Source organism: Heterocephalus glaber, unplaced genomic scaffold (genome assembly GCF_053883595.1).
Source record: "Heterocephalus glaber isolate CG9 unplaced genomic scaffold, H.glaber_assembly_v1.0 deba00001773, whole genome shotgun sequence".
In the NCBI taxonomy this organism is placed as follows: Eukaryota; Metazoa; Chordata; class Mammalia; order Rodentia; family Bathyergidae; genus Heterocephalus; species Heterocephalus glaber.
The window spans coordinates 9,822,478-9,844,932 of NW_028258463.1; the positions used below are offsets into that span (position 1 = coordinate 9,822,478).

General features: G+C 48.6%; 1 protein-coding gene across 2 annotated transcripts; it reads left to right on the forward strand.

The window, feature by feature from the left end:
* The first annotated feature begins 193 nt into the window (after positions 1-193).
* Casc3 (CASC3 exon junction complex subunit) lies at positions 194-21,255 on the forward strand. Of its 2 annotated transcripts, XM_004859453.4 has the most exons (14): positions 194-2,079; positions 2,387-2,414; positions 2,759-2,796; positions 12,769-12,927; positions 13,013-13,164; positions 13,331-13,507; positions 13,790-14,472; positions 16,016-16,080; positions 16,578-16,692; positions 17,172-17,270; positions 17,416-17,630; positions 18,428-18,550; positions 18,674-18,737; positions 19,906-21,255. In XM_004859453.4, exons 1-13 carry the CDS (start codon positions 1,672-1,674, stop codon positions 18,695-18,697), a joined length of 2,286 nt encoding a protein of 761 aa, XP_004859510.1. In that variant the 5' UTR covers positions 194-1,671; the 3' UTR covers positions 18,698-18,737; positions 19,906-21,255. The 2 variants fall into 2 exon arrangements, with proteins under 2 accessions (XP_004859510.1, XP_021096020.1); XM_021240361.2 differs by lacking the exon at positions 18,428-18,550.
* Positions 21,256-22,455: the final 1,200 nt, after the last annotated feature.

Sequence of the window (22,455 nt, forward strand, 5' to 3'; positions counted from 1 at the left end):
CATTTCCTCAAACAATTGGCCACTTTGAACATGAGATTGGGGAATATTCTGGGGGGTTTTTTTGGTACTGGGGATCGAACTTGGGACCTTGTGCTTTTGAGGCAGGCGGCGGAACCACTGAGGTAAATCCCAAGCCCTGGAGGATATTTGATGCCTGGTGTCTTTTTTTTTTTTTTTTTTTTTTTTTTTGCAGTACGGGGGATGGAACTCAGTACCTTGCACTTTCTCGAGGCAGGTGGTGACGCCACTGAGCTAAATCCCCAGCCCATGATGCCTGGTGTCTTAAGTTGACAAAATCTCATAGTTAGAAAGACTTCTTCAGTCATCTAGTCTGACCCCAGTTCATGATTTCTCCTGGCCAATATGTCCAGACAAATGAAGTCTAGCTTCTGCTTCAATCCAATGTCTCTTGCCATACATTTTTTTTTTGGTAAATGTTTGAAAATTCTCCATTCACCAAATCTAACTTCCTGTGATTTGAACCCATTTGTTCTTGCTTTTGCCTTCCAGGGTGATGAAAAAAAGCCCCTCTTTTGCTCAGAGTCCTTACAGTTAAGATGGCTGTGGTAGTCTCCAAGGCCTCTTCATCTAGAAATCTTACACTTGTTCCTCAGAAGGATTCTGAATTTTCAGTTCCCTCTGGCTGATAGAACAGTTTATCCATGTCCATTCAGAACCTGGACTCGGACAAAACAACTGAAGGACAGTGTGGCTGACTATCCCTTTATTTAGACTAAAGCTTGGCAGCTGTATTGGCCCCGATTTAGCTTGTGATCCATAGGACTCTCGAGGTTGTTTTCAACACTTAATAAATCATACATCTTCCATTTAGAGCTCAGTTGGTTTTTAGAGCTGGACTTACAAATTCAGCCATCTGTCTAACCAGCTGAGATTGTTTGAATCCTGATTCAGTCTCTGAAGGCATTCATAATTCCTTCTAAGTTGTCCATAAACATCCCGATAAACATCAGGATCCTTAACCATGTCCTTTATAAAAATATTAGCATCCCATCTTGTATGTCCTTTTTTTTGGTACCGGGGATCGAACTCAAGACCTTGTGCTTGTAAGGCAAGCGCCGGAACCACTGAGCTAAATAACCGGCTCGAGAGTACAATTTTTCTTATTGCTGGCAAATCCCTTGCCACAATCAAAGCATTTATGTCTGATAGCACTTAAAAAAGATACCACGTCAATATTTTGAACCCAACACCGGTTTCTACTGATCATCTCTTCAAAGCGGTTCTTAGATCTTGGTAAGAGTAGCACCACATTACCCTGAACTCTGGGAGAGGGGACGGCTGGGGTCGGAAGACGCGAAGAGGGGAGAGGAATTAACGCGACACACTGCAACACCAGGTCCTCTTGGCTCCACTGCGGACAACTGCTTTCTCCTTCACTCCTTCGCTGGTGTGGCAAATCTGACGCAACACCACGGTTTCACAGGTTTACCTTGATTTATGACTTTATTAAGCAAATGAATGCATAAAATGCTTTGCCTCAAACGTAGGTGGAAACAGCCCCAGTGTTACAGTGGCGCTGGGACATGACCCGCCGCCAGGAAAGACCAAGATGGCCGGGCCAGGGACCCAAGGAGGTTGCGGGAGTCCGGCTTCCTCGGCCCGACGCCTTCCCCCGAGAAGCCAGAAGTGGCGTCACCCCTGACGTCACCAATGACGTCATCCCGCTGGCCCGACAACGTGCCGCAGGGCACAGCTCCGCCCCTCAATAGCGGGGGACGACCCTGCGCAACGCGCGAGGCATGCCGGGACTGGCACCCCAGCCTCCCGGCAGCCTCTGCGACAGGCGCGGTGCGTCGGAGCTGGCCGGCGGCGGCCGTTCTCCGTAAGATGGCGGACCGGCGGCGGCAGCGCGCTTCGCAGGACACGGAGGACGAGGAGTCTGGCGCTTCGGGCTCCGACAGCGGCGGCTCCTTGGCGCGGGGAGGCGGGAGCTGCAGCGGGAGCGGTGGCGGCGGCGGCAGCGGCTCCCTGCCCTCGCAACGCGTCGGCCGCTCCGGGGCCCTTCATCTGCGGCGGATGGAGAGCGGGGGGGCCAAGAGCGCCGAGGAGTCCGAGTGTGTGAGTGGGCGGGGCGGGGCGGGGCGGGGCGGGGCGGGACCGGACCGGACCCCGGGTCCTTAGGGTCCCCCGCGAGTTTGCATCGGTGTTTTCTGGGAGGAACGCACAGCCGTGGTAGATGGAAAGCGGATGTTTATTCAGGAATTGGGGGAGACGAAGAAACCAGGCCTCCCTCGGATGCAGTTTGTTACGATTTACCTTTTTTTCTCCCTGTTCAACCATCTTGTGTTGTTTCGCTATCCACTTGCATTTCTTTATTGGGCTCCCCGCTTCTGACCATCACAGCTAACCCATGTCTTCTCCTTAGGAGAGCGAAGATGGCATGGAAGGCGATGGTAAGTACCGTCTTCATCACGACGAGAGTTGTCTCGCACATAAACGCAATTACTTGTTTCCCGGGATGAATGATCTCTCAGACTGTTTCTGAGGGAGGATGCTAAGGGGTGGCTTTTTGTGACATAGTGGTTAGGAGCATAGATTTTGGCAAGGTGGTCCTGGCCTCGACACACACTCTCGGCCAGTTTCCCCATGTGTAAATGGAGAGTATATCCACCTCGTACGTTGATTTCAGATTTAAATGAGAATTTTATCATGACCTAATCTACAGTAAGCAGTCAGAAATATACGTGTAATTATTTCTGCTTTTTTTTTTTCTTCATCTATTTCTGTTTTCTTTCAGCTGTTCTCTCGGATTATGAAAGTGCAGAAGATTCAGAAGTGAGTATAATAGGTTCTTTTTCCTGTGGTGTAAGGTGGAAAATGTGTTTTAAAGACATGTAAACACGTGTGGTATACAAATACCATGATCTACTTATTTCTCCTCTTGTGTATTTTTCGTTTATGTTTTATGGATTTTCGTGGGGGGGGTTGTTTGTTTGTTTTGAGACAGGGTCTTACTATGTAGTTGGGCTAGCCTTGAACTCACTATATAGTCCAGGCTGGGCTTGAACTCCCCCAGATCCTCCCGCTTCGGCCTCCTGAGTGCTTGGGTTACAGGCATGCACTACCATGCCCAGCTCTCATTTATGTTTCTTAAAAATGTAAGAAAACATCTTGTTCATTGAGTGGTGGAAACCTGAGCCAAGCTCCTTCAAGCTACAGGTGTCTTACTGCTAGGTAGTGGTTGGCTTCTGCCCCTATTTGAAGGAAATAAGGTTCTAAATAAGAGAATGAGAACATTGTGAAGTCCTTCAAGAGATGTTTGAGGGTTCATTGTGTGTGGGGGGGTACGGGGGATCGAACTCAGAACCTTGTGCTTGTGAGGCAGGCAGCGGTACCACTGAGCTACATCCCCAGCCCGAGGGTTCATTTTTTTACTGTCTAGGTTGAGATGCCAGCCGGTTGGATATTTTTTTCCAAGAGTATCTGAAGACTTTGAAAGGACAGGATTCTGAGTGGTTTGTGGCAAAAGCATCCCTCAGTTTATGGGTGGGACTTTTCTCTGTCTTTAGGAGAAAGTTTTCCAACAGGCAACTTTTATGAGCTTATTTGATTGGATAAATAACTACAGGTGGCATCAGGATGGCTGTTTGTCCTACAGTTTTCTTGATTGGAGTTCTGAGTTCTAGGTATTGGTTGTGGAGTTAAATGGAGGGATAATTGGATTATGGGTCAAATATTTATTCCATAATTTTTTCTGGTACTGGGAATCAAACTCAGGACCTTGGCCTACAAGGCAGGCACATTGCCACTGAGCTAAATCCCCAGCCTGGTTTGTTTTTGAGACAGAGTCTCGCTATATAGTTCAGGCTTCCTTGAACTCACTATGTAGCCCAGGCTGGCCTTGAACTTGCAGCGATCCTCTTGCCTCAGCCTCCTGAGTGCTGAGATTACAAGCGTGCGCCCCCATGCCCATCCTATTCTGTAAATTTTATAGAACTGTTACTATATTTTAGACTCTGTTGATCCCTTGGAGCAGCAACAGTGAATGCTATAATCCATACTCCTAGTTTTGAGCTCTTACAACTCAAGGAAGTCAAACACTCAGGCAGTCATATTGTCACCCGGGAAATAACTTCCAACTGTTAGATGTCACATGTGCTGAGTTTGTGGCTCCTGATATTGAAGAATAGATATGAGGACAGAGGAGGTTAAGAGGAGGAAAACTTTATTGACAGAAAGCTCCTGAGAGATAGGAGAAATCCTGAAAGTAGGTGGCCACTGCAGCTCTTTGTCATAGGATATTTTATACAACAAAATCACACTGTGGGTCGCTTTGGGTCAAACTACAATTGACCTGTGAGATTACAAGTCTTAGTTATTTAGGTAAGATTGATCCAGTAGGGAAGCAAGGCATGTAGCAAGGGTATATGGCAAGTATCACTGACTTCAGCTTATCTGTAAATTTTAACATTGAACAAAGGCATTCCTGGAAAGGGATGGGAATGTTGGTCAGGGTGTTCTGGTCACCCACCTATGCATTTGATGCCTATCTTGCCCCACTGGACCAGTGGTGCTAATTACAGTGTAATCTCAAGCAGCTGTTAATCTCTAGAGAGGCCTGCAGGCCTGGCCATTGCATTTCCATCTTGAAGCCTGTCTGTTTTCTAATTTGCCTTCAGCCACAATTTTGATGTGTGTGTCTGACTCTCAGGGGCCCAGTCCCTCTCTGGCCACCCTAACTTAGCTGTCTGTAATAACATGACTTGGTGACAACTGCAGGGTTGACCCAGGGTGTGGGTCTTAAATCCATCATAGGACAGAGTAAGCCGGGCAACACATTATCAGGCAGAGGGAAACAGATAAGAAAGCACAGGAGCTGGGGATTTAGCTCAGTGGTTCAGGCACCTGCCTCGAAAGTGCAAGGGTCCTGAGTTCGATCCCCGGTACCAAAAAAAAAAAAGAAAGCACGGGGCCGGGGATTTATATAGCTCAGTGGTTTTGCTCCCTGCTGCGCAAGTGCAAGCACCCGAGTTTGATCCCCAGAACCAAAAAAAAAAAAAAAAAAACCACAGAGGCAGGAGAGAAGATTCAGTATTTGGGAACTTGAAAGTAGTTTGGTGTGGTGGGAGCATTGTTGGGACAGATTGGGTACCAGAGAGAAAGGCAAGTTGATGAGCAGGGACCAGATGACCAAGGGACTTGTTCTTTTCCTAGGTACCTGCTTTGTAGCAAGACTACACTGGGCACTGGGTGAAAACATACCTCTTCCCTGTGGAGTTACATTCCAGATCAGGGAGGGGAAGAAAATAGTATTTGATAAGATCCATGATGTTGGAAGCATAGGACACATTGGGAGCAAAAGGCAGGAGCATCTAAGTCGATCTAGGCTACTTGGAAACACGTAGAAAATGGGATGTGTCCTGAAGGATGAGCAGGAGTTAGCCAGGCAAAGTTTCTAAGTGGAGGGAAGGAACATTGGGAAGGAGGGAGGTCTTCGAGTGGTGAGTTGGAGGACATGAAATGTTAATGTGACTAGAACATAGGAAGGCAAGAAAGTGAGGTGGGATCAGAGGAGTCTCGGCCCTTTTTTAGTTTGTTTGTTTGGTTGGTTTTTTTGGGGGTTTTTGTGTGTTTTGGTACGGGGGATCGAACTCGGGTCCTTGTGCTTGCACAGCAGGTGGTGAAACCACTGAGCTAAATCCCTGGCCCCCTTTTTTAGTTTGTTTTTGTTTGTTTTGTTCTTGTTGGTGCCAGGGATCAAACTGAGGACCTCATGCTTCCCAGGCAGATGCTGTGCCACTGAGCTAAATCCCCAGCCTATTGAAATCTCTGGCCCATTTGTTTTTGGGTTTTTTTGAGACATTAAGTTACCCAGGCTGGGCTTGAATTTACAATCCTCCTGCCTCACCCTTCCAGGGTGCTGGGATTCCAAGCTAGTCTCACCATGCCTGTCTTTAGTTCATATTGTAAAGTATCTTGTAAGACAGGTTAAAAGTATTTGGATTTTACTCTTAAGAAAGTGATAAACAAGAAAAACATTTTAAACAAAAATGTGATGTGATCAGACTTAAATTTTAAAGCAGTGTTCTCCCTACTGAAACAGGATCTTGGAAGAGGGATACTAGCCTCAGATGTTTATAGGTTAACAAAATCTCAAGTTGATGTTTATGCATAGTGAAATATGAGCGGTAGTTTTGGGGTTTTTTTGTTTTGTTTTTTTTGTTGTTGTTCCAGGGATTGAACTTGAGACCTTTCACTTGAGAGGCAGAGGCAGTTGATGGAACCACTGAGGTAAATCCCCAGAGTAGTTACTTTATAACAGTGTGTTTCTTGTGCAGTGGGGAGAATTGATCCCAGAGCAGCAAGATTAGAAAGCAAAAGCTTATTAAGGAAGCAGTGTGGAAATGGAAGTGAGCAGTGAGTGAGGGATGGGATAGAACAGTGCCTGGGAAAAGAGAAGCGGACAGAATTGAAGGTTCTGAGAGGTTTCAGATGGGCAACATTCTCGCTCAGGCAGAGTGGAAGGTTTGGCAAGGTTTGGTGATTGGGAGCAACAGTGCCTCAGTGCTCTGTAAGGAAAGGAGTTGGGGTGTTGTCCTGGCGTCGAGGAAGAAAATAGGCCAGGAGGTCTCATGTGGAGGATTAATTATGGGGGAGGCAAGAGCATGCTCTCAGTTTGTTGGAATGCCCCAAAGGACACAATGGTGCTGCTCTAAAGAACGTGTGTACCTGTGAGCCCAGCCGCACGAAACGGAGCTGAGAGAGGTTTCATTGAATTGGAGCCTGAATTAAAAAGGAATCAAAAGAATGTCCAGGTTGATGGATGGCGCTGGTGATTACTAAGACAAGAACAGTAGGATGAGATTTCAGGAAGGGCAGCGCTGAGGTAGGTTTGAGGTGGCTTCTTTCCTTTTTATTGCAGTCCTAGTGATGGATGCAGGAGTCTTGCACATGCTAGGCAAGTGCTGTACCCATGAGCAACACCCCTAGCCAAGTTTGGGCTATCGTGAAATTAAGGAACCAGTGGGACTTCCAAGTGGCAATATCTAATTTTAGATTTTTAATTTCTCATATCTTCCTGAGTTTGATGGTTCTAGTTCAGAGACAGTCTCACTGTGTAGCCCAGGCTGTCCTTGAAGACCAGCAATCCTGCCTCAAGCTTCCCAGAGCTGGGATTATGGGTGTGCACCACCTTGCCTGGCTCTCAGTCTTTGTTTTTGGATTTTTCAAATTCTGGTTTATAGTCTTTCATGCCTTATAATTCTGTATTACTCTTTCTCTGTTTCTCTATCACTCCTAAGGATTGAACCCAGGGCCTTTCCACTGAACTACCTCCCTACCACCCCCCTTTCCCTTTTTCGGTAGCAGAGGTCAAACTCAGGACCTTGCGCTTGAGAGGCAGGCACGGTGCCACTGAACTAAATCCCTGGCCCTACTTCCCCTACTTTTTAAACAATTTTGAGACTGGGTCTTGCTGAGTCACTTAAGTTGCGGGGCTGGGCTCAAACGTGGAATCCTCCTCCTGCCTTAGCCTCCCTGAGTACTGAAATTACAGGCATATGCCCGGCTATAAATTATACTTGAAATCTTTTTAGCTTATTTTGAAATGGAAGTTACATTTTTGGTATGATATACACATGTCTGTTTGGCATGCATTTATTGAATGTTATTCTTATTTTCTCCTTTGGGATTTAACTTATGTATTTTCTATTTTTTGTGTGAATTTCGTTTTACTGAACCTTCTAGGAAGCACGGTGTGCAGTAGCTTTTTCTAACTTCACAGAGCTCCCTCTTCTGTTGTTTGCCTATGGTGTTAAAAAGTATGGTGGCTTGCCAGGCGCAGTAGCACACGCCTGCAATCCTGGCATTCTGGGATGCTAAGGCAAGAGGATCACAAGTTCCAGCCCAGCCCCTTACCAAGACCCTGTCTAAATTAAAAGGAGAAAAAAAAGGCTGGGATGTAGCTCAGCGAGAAGGCTCTTGGTTCAGTCCCTTCTTGCCTTTACTCTGACCTTCCCTGTGCTGCCCTTCTGTCTCCTAGAAAGCAACCAGCAGCTGGGTTGGTTTGGCCCCTTCAGGGAGTCTTTTTGTTTGTTTGATTTTGTTTTTGTTGTTGAAACAGGCTCTTGCTATGTAGTTCACTCTGTCCTGGAACTCCCTGTGTAACCCAGGCTGGCCTTGAACTCCAGGTGATCCTGCCTTAGCCTCCCAGGGTGTGCGTCACCACGCCCAGGTTGCTTTAGCCATTCTTCCCGCAGGTTCTTTCACACTCAGCAAGGGAAGCCTCCTCTTCCCTGCCCTTGTCTGGCCTGCTGTACTCTCCATTGGCTGCCTGTTGACTCTTTCAGGCTTTCTGGTTCTTGCCAAATTTATTTGCTTCTCTGCTTTCACCTGCACTGGTGCTAATACTGTGAAATTGGGCTGTTGGTACTTTGTTCATATGCACTTACATCTTGGAGTTTAGGGGATACATCTTTTTGTTTTGTTTTGGAGTGTGTGTGTGTGTTGAGACAGGGTCTCGCTGTATAATTCAGGCTGGTCTTGAACTCGCTATGTAGCCCAGGCTGGCCTTGAACTTGCAGTGATCTTCCTGCCTCATCCTCCTGAGTGCTGGGATTATAGGGATACACCACCACATCTGGCTCTTTTTGGCTTTTGTGGGGGTTTTTTGTTTTGTTTTGTTTTTTTCTTTCTTGGTACTGGGAATTAAACTCAGGACCTTATGCTTGCCAGGCAGGTGCAGTGCCACTGAGCTAAATCCCCAGCCCTTCTTTTTGGCTTTTGAAACAAGGTCTTGCAGTGTAGCTTAGGCTGGCCTTGAACTCACTATGTAGCCCAGGCTTGCCTCAAACGCGAGGTGATCCTCCTGCCTCAGCCTCCCAAGTGCTGAGCTTACAGGTGTGCACCACCATGTCCATCTTAACATGCACAATTTAATGACTTTTGGTGAATGCACAGATAAGTGCAATCATTACCATAGCGAATTTCAGAACATTTTTATCACTTTTGAAATAACTTCCTATGCCCTTTTGCTGCCAGCTATTCTGTTCCCTCATTCCCTTCCCCTAGCCCTGAGCAACCATGTGTGTACTTTTTGTCTCTGTAGATTTTTCTGTTCTGGCTTTTAATATGAATGGAATCATAAAACATTTGCATATTTGTGGCTGGCTTCTGTCGTTTACCCTATGTTCAGTTAAGTGTCAGCATGTATCAGTTTGGTGTTCCTTTTTTTTTCTCCTCCATACTGGGGATTGAACCCAGGGCTTTTACTCTTAAGCTACATCCCTAGGCCTTTTATTTAATTTTAATTTTAATTTTATTGTGGTACTGGAGATTGAGCCAAGGGCCTTCACACTGAGCTATATCCCCAGCCCTATTTTTGTATTTTGTATTGTTTTTATTTTTTATTTTTGGTACCTGGGATCAAACTCGGGACCTTGTGTTTGCAAGGCAGGTGCCAGAACCACTGAGCTAAATCCCCAGCCCCTTGTATTTTTAATTTTTTTAATTTTTAATTTTTTTTTGTACCAGGGATCAAACTCAGGACCTTGCACTTGCTGGGCAGGCGCGGTGCCACTGACCTAAATCCCTAGCCCCTTTGTATTTTTTATTTTGAGACAGGATCTTGGTAAGGCAGTAAGTTGCCCAGGCTGGGTTCAAACTTAGGGTCGTCCTGTATCAGCCTTCCTGAGAGCTAGGATTAGAGGTGTGCACCTCCAAGCCACGCTACATGTATAAAAGAATAGTTACTATGTTCGTTAGGTTTTCCAGACTCCCAGCTGAAATTTGATACTGCTTGACCCAGATAATCCCCATCATGCCTACTTCATGGTCCATACCAACCACCTTTCTGTGAATTTGAAGTCTTCAGATTCCACTAAGCGAGATCATACAGTATTCTGTGTCTGGCTTATTTCACTTAGCGTAGAGTCCCTGTTGTCACAGGTGGCAAGATTTCTATTTTGGGGGCTATTTGCTATCCTGTTGTATGCATGGACCACGTTGTTTTACCCACCAGTGGGCGCTTAGATTGTTTCCATCTTTTGGTGTTTGTGAACAGTACAGCTATGAACATTAGTGTCCAGGCTTTCATGTGGATATAGGTTGTCACTTCCCTGGGGGATGTGCCTCGGAATGAAATTGCTGAGTCAGATGACAGCTGTTTAATCATTTGAGGAACTGCCAGCCTCTGCCAAAGTGGCTCTGCCATGTTTTATGTCATTCCCAACAGCAAGCTTAAGGGTTCTAATTTCTTCACTTCCCCAACAACACTTTTGCCTGATTTATTTGTTCACTAGGTATCCTAGTAGATATGAAACTACATCTTTTGGTTTGTATGTCTTCCTGGGACAAATGACTTGTAAGATATTTTGCACTCTTTTTTTTTTGCACATTTTTTTAATTAGTTTTTTTATGATGGCACTGTAAGAGTTCTTTATTTTCTATATAATTTCCTTATGAAGCTTGATTTACGTATTTTTTCCCCTTCTGTGGATGACTGTTCATGCTGTTCTTTGAAGCACAAAGACTAATTTTGATCATGTCTAATTTGTCTGGGGTGGGGTTTTTTGTTCCTCTTTTTTTTTTTTTTTTTTTGTACCAGCAATGGAACTCAGGACCTTGGGTTTGCAAGGTAGGCAGCAGCACCACTGAGCTAAATCCCCAGCCCAGTTCCTCATGTTTTTGGTGCTATATCTTAAGATTGTTTTGCCACTGGGCATGGTGGTACATGTAGCTCCTCAGGAGGCTGAGGCAGGATAATTTAAAGTTTGAGGCTAGCTAAGACCTTGTCTCAAAATAAAACTTTTTAAAAGGTAGGGGGTGTAGCTCAGTGCTCCCTGGGTTCAGTCCCCAGTACATTTAAAAAAAAACCAAATTTTGCCAATCTCAAAGCGATAAATATTTATTCTTGTGTTTTCTTCTAAGTATTTTATAGTTTTAGCCCCTATATTTAGGTCTTTGATCATTTTTTGTTGTTGTTGTTGGTACTGGGGATTGAACTCGGGTCCTTATCCTTTTGGGGCAGCCAGCGGAACTACTGAGCTAAATCCCCAGCCCAGCACAGGTTTTCTTTGGAATGGATGGGTTACTAGAGGAGAGGTGAAGAGTGACCTGTGAAAGTGTTCAGGTCCTTGCCAGGGTGGGAGGAGCCTGCCTCATAGAAGCAGGTGTATAAAATGAGGCTGAAAAGCTGGCATAATGGCACACACCTATAGTCCCAGCTACTCAGGAGGCTGCGGCAGGAAGATAACTTGAGCCATGTAAACTATGTATAATGTGTGTGTATTTATATATATAAATAAAATGGGGCCAAGGAGTTCGAGTTGACAGAGACATGGAGAGTGTGTGTGGGGGGAGCTCAACCCATTTTTACTCTGAAATATGTGGAAAGCTGAATCCTCTGCATGGGAAATCTTAAGGTTTGCATCGCTTCAGGGTAGAGCTAGTAAGAGTTGATGTGGCAGCATACCTCATAATCCTAGCACTCTGGAAGGCTAAGGCAGGAGGATTGCAAATTTGAGTCCAGCTTGGGCTGCGTAGCGAGACCCTGTCTTGGAAACAAAACAGCAAAAGGGTTTTGATGACGTCCTCTGGGCACAGCAGCGTGGCTCTGGTAGTACCTTGGCTGTAGTTAGACCAGGCCTGGTCTCTAATTTGGAGTCTCCTCAGCGCAATGCTATCTCTCTGTTCTGCCCTGGAAACAAAATTAGTTTCTCATCTAGAAGAAAAGAGTTGCCTCGTTTGGCATCGACCGCAGACCAGAGTGGGTGGGGCCCCAAACAAAGTCCCTCATTAATCATGCTGGCAAGCATACTAATATTTTTCTCCCTAGACCAGTGACCCATAAGCCTACCACCCACCCACCCTGTAGAGCAGGAAAGCTGCGTGTGCTGAGGGAGATGGGAAGACTCCAAGGGTGTTTGGTCATTAAAAATCTATAGGTAAAGTGAGGTGTCATCAGACAGTCTCCTCGTTCTCTGTCACCTTTCGGGAATCCTGCCTCGACACCCATGTGCTAAGCAGAGAAGAGTGAGGAGAGCAGACCTAGATATGTCTGAAGGAGGGGCAGACAGTGATCCTGGGCACTGCTTACCTAATTAGGACAGGTGAAGCCTGTGACCCACACCCAGGAAGCTGAGGCTGGAGGATCACTGGGAGTTCGAGCCCAGCCTGGGCTACATAGTGAGTCCTTGTTAAAAAAAAAACAATTTGGAAGAAAAGTGTAAGTCAGTGTTTCCACCTCAGGGACAGCAGTGCCTTGAGCAGTTGATTACAAGGAGTCTGTGAGTCCACTAACTCCGTGCTCATCTCCAGACTGTCTCCTACCTTCATGTTGCCATTTTGAATATATGTACAAATTAATAAAAGGTGACTCTCCTCTGAGGCACTGGGTGGGTAGCAGTTGTTCTTCATTATGTTTTCTCAGTCCTGGTGCTACCCTGAAAGTTCTTGATCCTAGATTAGACAAGGACATTTATAATTTAAAGATCGAGGATTTAACCCATTTTGAGATGGGAAGATTCATGGTTTAAATCGGGCTAAAGTTTTTAGCCCCTGCATATTTAAGAGACAGCTTACCAACAGGGGATACCACTGTCATGAAAAATGAGGCGGCCTCTGTGTCCCACACTATGACGTCCCCATCTGTACCCCCGACCCCTTCACAGGCTGCTGCTGTTCACATTTCCTTGCCTTTTTTCAGCAATGTCTGGGAGTTTGTGTATGTGTGTGTGTGAGAGTGAGAGAGAGAGAGAGATTCCCATCCCCTCCAGATCCTATTTCCATGGCTGATGGGGACTTTTCCAGGGTGAAGAAGGAGAGTACAGTGAAGAGGAAAACTCCAAAGTGGAGTTGAAATCAGACACTAATGACACTGCCAACTCTTCAGCTAAAGAAGAGAAGGGAGAGGACAAGGCTGACGGCAAAGGCGCCGTGACTGGAGAGCGGCAGAGCGGGGACGGACAGGTCAGGCCGGGCACAGTCCTCCCCAGGGCTGGACAGAGCGCCAAGCTGGAGGCTGGAAAGTAAGGAGCCCCTCATGTGTCCTCAGGAGAGCACGGAGCCTGTGGAGAACAAAGTGGGGAAGAAGGGCCCTAAGCACCTGGATGATGATGAGGACCGGAAGAACCCAGCATACATACCCCGGAAGGGGCTCTTCTTTGAACACGACCTCCGAGGGCAGACACAGGAGGAGGAAATCAGGTAACAGTGCCCCGCTGCATGTAGCAAAGGTCAAGTGCTTGCTGTGTTGGGGGTCTGCTAAGCTAAGTGCTTCCCCTAGTTCCTCTGAGACACGGAGGCGCTGCCTGGGCTGCCTTAGCAAAGAGAGGACGGCATGGCTCAGGGCATTTACCTGGTTTCTCCCCAGACCCAAGGGGCGTCAGCGCAAGCTGTGGAAAGATGAGGGTCGCTGGGAGCACGACAAGTTCCGGGAAGACGAGCAGGCCCCCAAGTCCCGGCAGGAGCTCATCGCCCTGTATGGTTATGACATACGCTCAGCTCACAATCCCGATGACATCAAGCCCCGAAGAATCCGGAAACCCCGGTGAGGAAACTTCGGAGATTACTGATATTTTTAGAAAGAACTCCTTTGCCTTTCTAGCCAGTGAATGAATGAGTAAAGAGTATGCGATATCTCCCCAACTCCATTTATATCTTTAGTGGTCCCGTTGGCTTTTTTTAGGCCGTATCTCACTGTGTAATCCAGGATGACCTTGAACTCATAGGATCTTCCTGCCACAGCCTCCCGAGTGCTGGGATTATAGGTGTGTGCCACCATGCCCTGCCGGTTTTATTCCTAACAGTTTTCTCTATTACACTCTTTTAGATATGGGAGTCCTCCACAAAGAGATCCAAACTGGGTTGGTGAGCGAACAATCAAGCCCCATCGTCATCAGGGTCCTGGGGGCACCCTACCACCGAGAACATTTATTAACAGGAATGCGGCAGGCACTGGCCGCATGTCTACACCCAGGAATTACCCCCGATCCGGAGGCTTCAAGGAAGGTCGAGCTGGGTTTCGGCCTGTGGAGGCTGGAGGGCCACATGGCCGGGCTGGTGAGACTGTTCGGCATGAGGCTGGCTACCGCTCACGGCGCCTGGACCAGGTGCCTGTGAGGGAACCATCGCCAGAAGCAGATGCTCCAGTGCCTGGCAGTCCTGAGAAGGAAGAGGCAGCTTCCGAGACACCACCTGCTGCCCCTGACACCGCACCACCAGCCCCTGACCGGCCCATTGAGAAGAAGTCCTACTCCCGGGCCAGAAGAACCCGAACCAAGGCTGGAGATGCAGGCAAGGCTGTGGAGGAGATGCCCCCTCCACCCGAAGGCCTGACCTCAGCTCCTCCTGGCCCAGAAGCTGCCACTACTCCATCAGCGAAGGCCGGGAGCTGGGAGTCTCCTGTGGATTCGACCACAGGCGGACTCGAGCAGGACGTAGCACAGCTGAGTCTTGAGGATCAGAACTGGAGTCCAGGACAGCCTTCCTTCCTGCAGCCACGGGAGCTTCGGGGTAGGCATCCCTGGGTTTAGGGCCTCGGAAGAAGGTGTCTCATGAGTTTGGTGTGTGTGTTAACCGAGAAAAGGGAGGGTGGGCTCATGGTTCCACTGTCCAGTCCCCAACCCTGATTTCACTGTGGCCTAGGGCTGCCCTGCTCGCTACCTTACATGTTGTTACCTGATCCTGACTGAGCTGAGCACAGAACCCTTTTCTACTCTCCTACAAAAGAGGAAGCAGCAGTGTTCTCCTGTAACAGATGAAAATGTGGATGGAAAAAAAAACGTGTGAAGGCAGAAACTTAAACTTTATTTAGATCAGGTTCTTTTATCTCTGAAGGAAGCCTCTTAATTTCTTTATTCTTCTAAAGATATACTGCCTAGTAGAACTTAATGTAATGCCAGTGCTTTTGAAAACAGTACTTGAAATGTGGCTAGAGGGAGGAATTGGACTTTCAATTAAATAGCCATGTGGGTGTGGCTCGTGGGTATCATGTTGGACACACAGTTCTACAGAGTAAGATCTGCCTGTTGACACTTTTACCCATTCTGCTTTGTCTTGGTCCAACCAGATACACCAAGGGGTTCTTTTCCCTGGTTTTTGAAATTTATCTCTAATTTTAAGATTAGAAATCCTCCTTGTTGGGACTGGGAGTTTCAGCACCCTTTTCCTGTATAGATGACTTTTTTTTTTCTTTATAGTATTGGAGATTGAACCCAGGACCTTTTACGTGTGTGTGTGTGTGTGTGTGTGTGTGTGTGTGTGTGTGTGTGTATTGGGGGGGGTTACGGAGATCAAACTCAGGACCTTGTGGTTGCCATGCAGGGTCTGTGCCACTGAGCTACATCCCTGGCCCTTTTATTTATTTATTTTTTTGGTACCAGGGATCGAACTCAGGTCCTTCTGCTTGTGAGGCAGCCAGTGGAACCACTGAGCTAAATCCCCAGCCTGTATTTTATTTTGAGACAGGGGCTCACTAAGTTCCCCAGGCTGGGCTCAAACTTGCAATCTTGCCTCAACCTCCCAGAGTGCTGTGATTACACATGTGCTCGCTTATCATGTCCGGCTTCCTACTGATGTCTGACCATCATTGGAAGGCAGTTTGTAAAACATTCCTTTCTTTCCTGAGAAATTTTCAGCCAGAAGGGTCTTCCAGACTTCTAGCCCAGACCTCTGTGGTCAGGATACAATGGAGTAGATTTATAGAACCTCCTGCCTTTGTCCACTTGTTGCTCAGCAACTTTGGGGGTGAGATTTTACAATACATTAGGTAATGAAATGTGCTGATTCGAACTTCCTAGGGGTCATTTCTGTGCAGGGACATGTCAGGTAGGAAAAGGTCCCTCTTCAGGCATTTTTTCATGTTGAAGGGCTTTCTTGCTTTCTTAGGTGGTGGGTAGTGGGAGCCAGTTTTCCAGTGCCAGGGTCAGGCAGTTTGAGAGGCAGTTTCCTTCTGTAAAAGAAAAGAGCCATTCCCCTAGCTTCACTTGTCTTCTGGATACACCTGAGTCCCCCTTCCCAGCGTATGTCTGCAGCGGTGACTTTCTTTGCATTACAGGTGTGCCCAGCCACATCCACATGGGAGCGGGACCTCCGCCTCAGTTTAACCGCATGGAAGAAATGGTACGAAGGGAAGGGCTGCCCTGTTATAGTGTCCTGTTTAAACCCAGGCGAGGTCCTGATGCCAGTCTTCCTGTTGATTACTGTGTCTCTCTTTTTTTTTGTACCGGGGATATAACTTGGGACTTTGTGCCTTCAAGCCAGGCGCCGGAACCACTGAGCTAAATCCCCAGGCCCATACTGTGTCTCTTAATTCAGGTATCCGAGATGTCGGGTAGAGGTTTAGGTTCAAGTATTGATGCTTAGCTGGGCGTGGTGGCACAGGCCTGTGATCCCAGCACTCGTTTTGAGGCCACCCTGAGCTACATAGTGAGTCCCTGCCTCAAAAAACAACAAAAAAACCCCCAAAGTATTGGCGATTTTCATTGATATTTCAATTTACTTTTCAAATATTTCTGAAAACACTTGCCATGTCCTGCAGCATCCGAAGAGCCTGGTCTTGCTCTGAGAGCCCTGAGGTCTGTCTTTGTGTCTTACTCAGGTCTGTCTTTGTGTCACAGGGTGTCCAGGGTGGTCGTGCCAAGCGCTATTCATCCCAGCGGCAGAGACCAGTGCCCGAGCCCCCTGCCCCTCCTGTGCACATCAGTATCATGGAGGGCCATTACTATGACCCGTGTGAGTAGTGTCTTCTCGTTGGTGCTGTTCTTGGTAGGTTGAAGGCCATGAAAGAGGCCAGCCTCTCTTGCCTTTCATTCCCCTTCTGACCTCTCATGGTGGTTATCAGACATTGTTTAGTTCCCGCTGGCAGGACTAGAGGTAAACCCAGGAACCCAAGGGTGCTCTGCCACTGAGCTACATCCCCTTTTTTTGTTGTTGTTTTTTTCGGTACTGGGGATCGCACTCAGGACCTTGCACTTGTGAGGCAGGCACAGTGCCACTGAGCTAAATCCCTGGTCCTACATCCCCATTTTTTAAATTTCATATGGAGACAGCGTCCCACTGAGGCGCCCAGGCTGGCCTCAACTTGACAATCCTCCTGCCTCAGCCTGCTGAACAGCTGGCAGAGAAAATCTTTTAAAGGGTTTGTGGGACAAGACAGCACACGAGCTGTGAAGAGGAAGGGTTTATATGAGCCCCACTGCGATATCTTACAGTGCAGTTCCAGGGAGCAATCTATACCCATGGCGACAGCCCTGCCCCGCTGGCTCCACAGGGCATGATTGTGCAGCCGGAAATGCACCTTCCCCACCCAGGTAAGCGTGGTGCTCCTGCCTCTGCTTCTGGTACGTGAAGGGGCCGCTCTGCCTCCTTAAAGCTCCCTTTGGAGCACCCCAGCCAGGGCTGTCTATGAAAATGGTGGCATCTTCTTTTTCAGTTTTTGTCTTTCTTTTCGTCCAGGTTTACATCCCCACCAGACACCAGCACCTCTGCCCAACCCAGGCCTGTACCCCCCACCGGTGACCATGTCTCCAGGACAGCCTCCTCCCCAGCAGCTGCTTGCTCCTACCTACTTCTCTGCTCCAGGTGTGATGAACTTTGGGAACCCCAGCTACCCATATGCTCCAGGAGGCCTGCCTCCCCCTCCACCGCCACATCTGTATCCTAACACACAGGTAAGATGGCTTTCGAGCAGGGTCCTCCAGGTACACAGCCTTTAAATCAGGCAGGAGTCTGGGGTGGGGTGATGCTAAGGAAATTTCAGTGCCACTGGGCTGCACGTGATACCCAGATGCCTCTTGGTGGCCAGGAGCTAGAAATGCAGCTCACTCAACACCCCTCACGTCGGCTCCTTGGCTGCCCTTATGGTGTTGAGTAGAGTGGGTGCAGCCTGGATGGTTGTATCTCTGATGTCTGTGTGAGGAGCTGTGTGCTGCTCCTCTGTAGCTTCCCCTGCCCCGTCCTGCTTCGTGGTCAGAGGGTTGACACCGTCTGTATCTGAGTGTCACCATATGCTTAGCCTTTTCCGTGTGAGAGCTGATGGTAGGAATCGAAGGAAGCTGGGCAGTACTTTGAAGATTCAAAACCTGAGCATAACAGTGACATGCTGAGGCAGAAATGAACACTCACCTTACTTGGAGGCGACAGCTTTAAAAGAAATTCTTCAAACTGTTTTTTTTTGGGGTACCGGGGATTGAACTCAGGTCCTTTCGCTTGCGAGGCATGCGCCAGAACCACTGAGCTCCATCCCCAGCCCTCAAACTTGTTGTTGAGGGGTGACATGATTATAGAGTCCAGGCTGACCTTGAAGTCGTAATCCTCCTTTCCGCCTCAGCCTCCTGAGTCCTGGGGTTAGCAGTCGTGCACCACCATGCCTGGCTCCAGACTCTCCTTTTCACAGCTGGATAGTGTTTGCTGTTGTTCATAGGTTGGATGGATTCCTAACTTTCTCTTCTGGCTCGTGGGGTCCCAGGCCCCGTCACAGGTGTACGGTGGAGTGACCTACTATAACCCCGCCCAGCAGCAGGTGCAGCCGAAGCCCTCCCCACCCCGGAGGACGCCACAGCCCGTCTCCATCAAGCCCCCTCCACCGGAGGTATGGGCTCCTTCCCATGTTGAAGGCGCAGGCTACCGCGGGGCTCCTTTCTCCAGAGGACTCTGTTTCTGTGGAAAAGTCTTTTATGTGACCTGGTAACACTTTCTAACTTGATTATTGCAGGTGGTGAGCAGGGGGTCCAGTTAATGTGACATTCTGAATATTTCCAGTCCAACATCTTAAAAATGTAAGTGCACAACTTCCTATGACTCTTCTTAAAAAAATCACTGTTTTTTTGAGACAGGGTCTCACTGTGTAGTCCAGGCTGGGCTTGAACGCGAGGTGGTGCTCCTGCCTCAGCCTCCTGATTACAGGTGTGCTCAGTGTTCTTTTTTTTTTTTGGTACTAGGGATCGAACTCAGGTCATTGCGCAGCAGGCGGCGAAACCACTGAGCTAAATCCCTGGCCCTCTAGTGCTCATTTTTTTTTTTTTTTTTTTTTTGTACCAGGGATCGAATTCAGGACCTTGTGCTTGCAAGGCAGGCGCCGGAACCACTGAGCTAAATCCCCACCCCTAGTGCTCATTCTTTTTTTTTTTTTTTTTTTCCAAGTGCTCATTCTTAATAAAGAACATCACTGCTTAATGCTGGACTTAATAATCACATGACATCTCAGGAGAGACTTAAAGGTGGCCCAGAATTTGCCAGTTTCTTTGTTTTGTGAATGTATTGGACAGAGTTAAAGGAGAAACCGTTGTTAACTTGACAGTTTGATGCTTTCACTCGAGGAGCGGCAAGAAGGAAATACAGGAATGCAGCCACGCCTGGTGGCACATGCCTGTGATCCTAGCACAGGAGGTCACAAGTTCCAGCCCAGCTAGGGCAATTTAGTGACTTAGACCCTGTCCTGATACAAAAAACAGGCTGGGATGTAGCTCCTGTGAAGGCCATAGGTTTAATCCCCATACTGCACACACGGGAGGGAGAGAGGGAGTACAGGAGTGCACTGCAAACCTGACCAGAGAAAGGGAAAATCTGAGTTTAAAGTGATACAGCAAAAAAAAGCCAGTTGTAAAGATCATAGAGGACAGAGAACATGGAGATTCTGTTTTCTTTTTCTTTTTTGGGGGGGTGGGGTACAGAGATTGAACTTGGGTCCTTGTGCTTACACAGCAGGTGGCGAAACCACTGAGCTAAATCCCCAGCCCTGTTTTCATTCTTTTAAGGTCATTACAACACGTTATGTAGGGTCTGGGGTGCAGCTCGCTGGCAGAGCCTGTGCTTAGCTCACATGAGGCCTTGGGCTTCATTCTCAGCACTGAGACAAATAGTGAACAAGCCAGTTTGTAGCTATCCTGAGGGCCTGAGGTCCACTACTAACACTTGGCTGGTTCTGCCCTTCTCAAACTTTCACAGAGGTGTGATCTCAGGAGAGAAGAGAGATCCAATGGGCCATTGCTCCGGGAGGCCCTGGAATCAGGCGGTGGGCCCTTCCTCTGGGCCAGCTCTGCGCAGAGGGGAGCGCAGCGCAGCGTGGCCTGAGCTGCTGAGTGTCCGCGCGTCCGCCAGGAGCCCAGGCTTGCCAGGCTTCACCCTCTCCCTGGACATTCAAGGGTCTTTGGCTCCTGGGGATGTCCTTTCCTGTGGTTGTTTTGTTTTCTAAAATGTTCCTTTTTTAAAAACCTGGCTTGCTGTTCTTAAATTAATATTCTTAGTCTCTCTCAATGAACCGAGTCCTTTTTCTGGCTTGCTGCCCCTTGGGTGCCGTTGCCTCTCCCTGCATCGCAGCCAGCTAAGTGTATCCTCCCGGTGCAAGGAGGGTAGCCCCGTCACTCTCTCTACTTGAATTCTCTTAACCCCCTACCCAAGGGAGGACAGCTGTCCACAGTGTCCACTCGGAGAAGGGCGCAAAGTGGGTGAGTCATCAGTGCCCTGCTCTGGTGGCTTCAGTTCTCTGCCAAGGGCAAAGCCACTGTGAGCAGCACATGCTTGGAACGCAGTTTCTGCGTTAAGTGGAGTTAGGGGCCTGCTTCTCTCGCCCTCTGGCCACACCCCTCCCTGTCGCTGTCGCCTTGGCTCAGTGGATCTCTAGCAGCAGGTGCTGCTGGCAAGCACTCTGTCTCACGGGGCAGTCCCTCTCTGCACTGTTCCTGCTACAAGTGTTTCGGTTTCTCTCCTTTCCCTGAATCTCCTGTTCTTGCAAACAGAAGGCACCGCACCTGGGCTTCCAGCCTGAGGAAGCCAGTCATCCTGTGAGCAGGGCTCCCCACTGTGCTCCCTGTTACGGCCCCGGACCACTCCCCTGCTGCCTCTGTAGAGTTTGTCACTGCAGTGCGCATGTCTGCCAGGGGAAGCCTGACCCCTGTCCCTGTCCTTCCTCAGAACTCGAGGGAGAAGGTGGCAGGATGCCTCTGTTCTCACTCGTTCCCTCGGCAGCTGGCCTGACCACTCTGAGTCACGGTGTGGGTAGAGAGAGAGAGGAGTTGGGCTGTGACCCCGAGGAGGAAAGCAGGAAGGCTTCTCTGGGATAGCTGGTGCTTGTGCCTTTCGTCAGCTTCCCTTTGCCTTAAACCTGAAGATGTGTGCAAACCTGTAGGCAGCTGCCCAGACCCCAGACCCGAAGACACTGTGACAGTTGTCTCTCTTGGTCCACTGTACTTAGTTGCAAAGATTTCTCCACGTGTGTTGTTTTTGTTACTGTTTTAAAGAGTGTACATTTGTGATCAGCATTGTGACCTGGAGATAATAAAATTTAGACTAAACACAGCTGCCTTGCCAATGTTTGTGTGACTCCTGATTTAGGAGGCAGGGTAAGGACTCCCCGATTGCCCCAAGTCGTTCAGACTTGTGAAACGGAAGCCCAGAGTGGTGAGGAGACGCCTGCCAGGCCCTATGTGTGTCTGTGCCCCTTCAACATTTGCTTCCTCGTCCACACTGCCTCATAGACAGCAGGGTGTGCTGCATCCTCTTTGATCAGAAGTCTTGGGGACAGAAAAACCTCTTGCCCCAGGAACATGAGCATCCTTTGTGCCTGCCTTTGTGTTTGCGAACCACATTTCTCCAGGCAAAGCACAACAAATGCCAGTGCCACTGCACCCGGTCCTGGGTAGAGAGGCAGAGGCCGCTGACTTCCTGGCAAGGTAAAGATGCTAGCACTGAAGTGGTAGGGACCCTGGCATGAGAGACTCCTAGCAGTCTGTGTGGGGAAGGGGAAGGGAATGGTAGACACCAGGCTGTGGCTCCAATGCCGTTACCCTGGGCCTCCGTGCCCCTGGTGTGCTGAGGTAATTCCCAGCTTTTCATGGACTTTCCTCCAGGTCCAGGGTAGGGTGGAAGTTGACGAAAAGACTCCCCCAGTGTGGAAGAGTAATTGCATTTGTTGAGCTGGCAGCATTTGTACACGGGGCTGGGCACAGGCACCCTAAAATGATGGGTGGCGGCCCCACACGCTGCTGCCACTGCTGCTGCCACTGCTGCTGCCACTGCTGCTGCCGCTGCCAGATGAGCACAACTTCCTGACCTTGTCTAAGTCCTAGCATTTTGTTTCCCTTCTCAGGGTGACGGGTGGTGATAGACTGGTCCCCTGGGGTCATGCCAGGAGTGCCAACCTGCCTTAGGGGGGTGGGTTATGGACAGAGATCCTTCTCTCATCCCTGCCTCTTGCTTCCTCAGTCCTGCAGTTAGATCCCAGTGCTCTCTCTGTTGCCTTGGTAACCAGCTCATCAAGAAGAAGCTCAGGCTCAGCAAAGCCCCCAGGTTCTCTTCCCTCCCAACCTGCCTTTCGGTGGGCAGAAAGAAGGGGAGGGAAGGGCAGTCAGATGGGCCTTAGATGACCCTGCCCAATCACCTGTAGAAAGCCAGGGTGGGGCTGCCCGTCAGAGCCTCTGGCTGGGCTCCTCACAGTTGTAATTCCTATCACCCTACCTTTTATTTCTCCCATATGCCCACAGGTCCCCTGCCAACCCT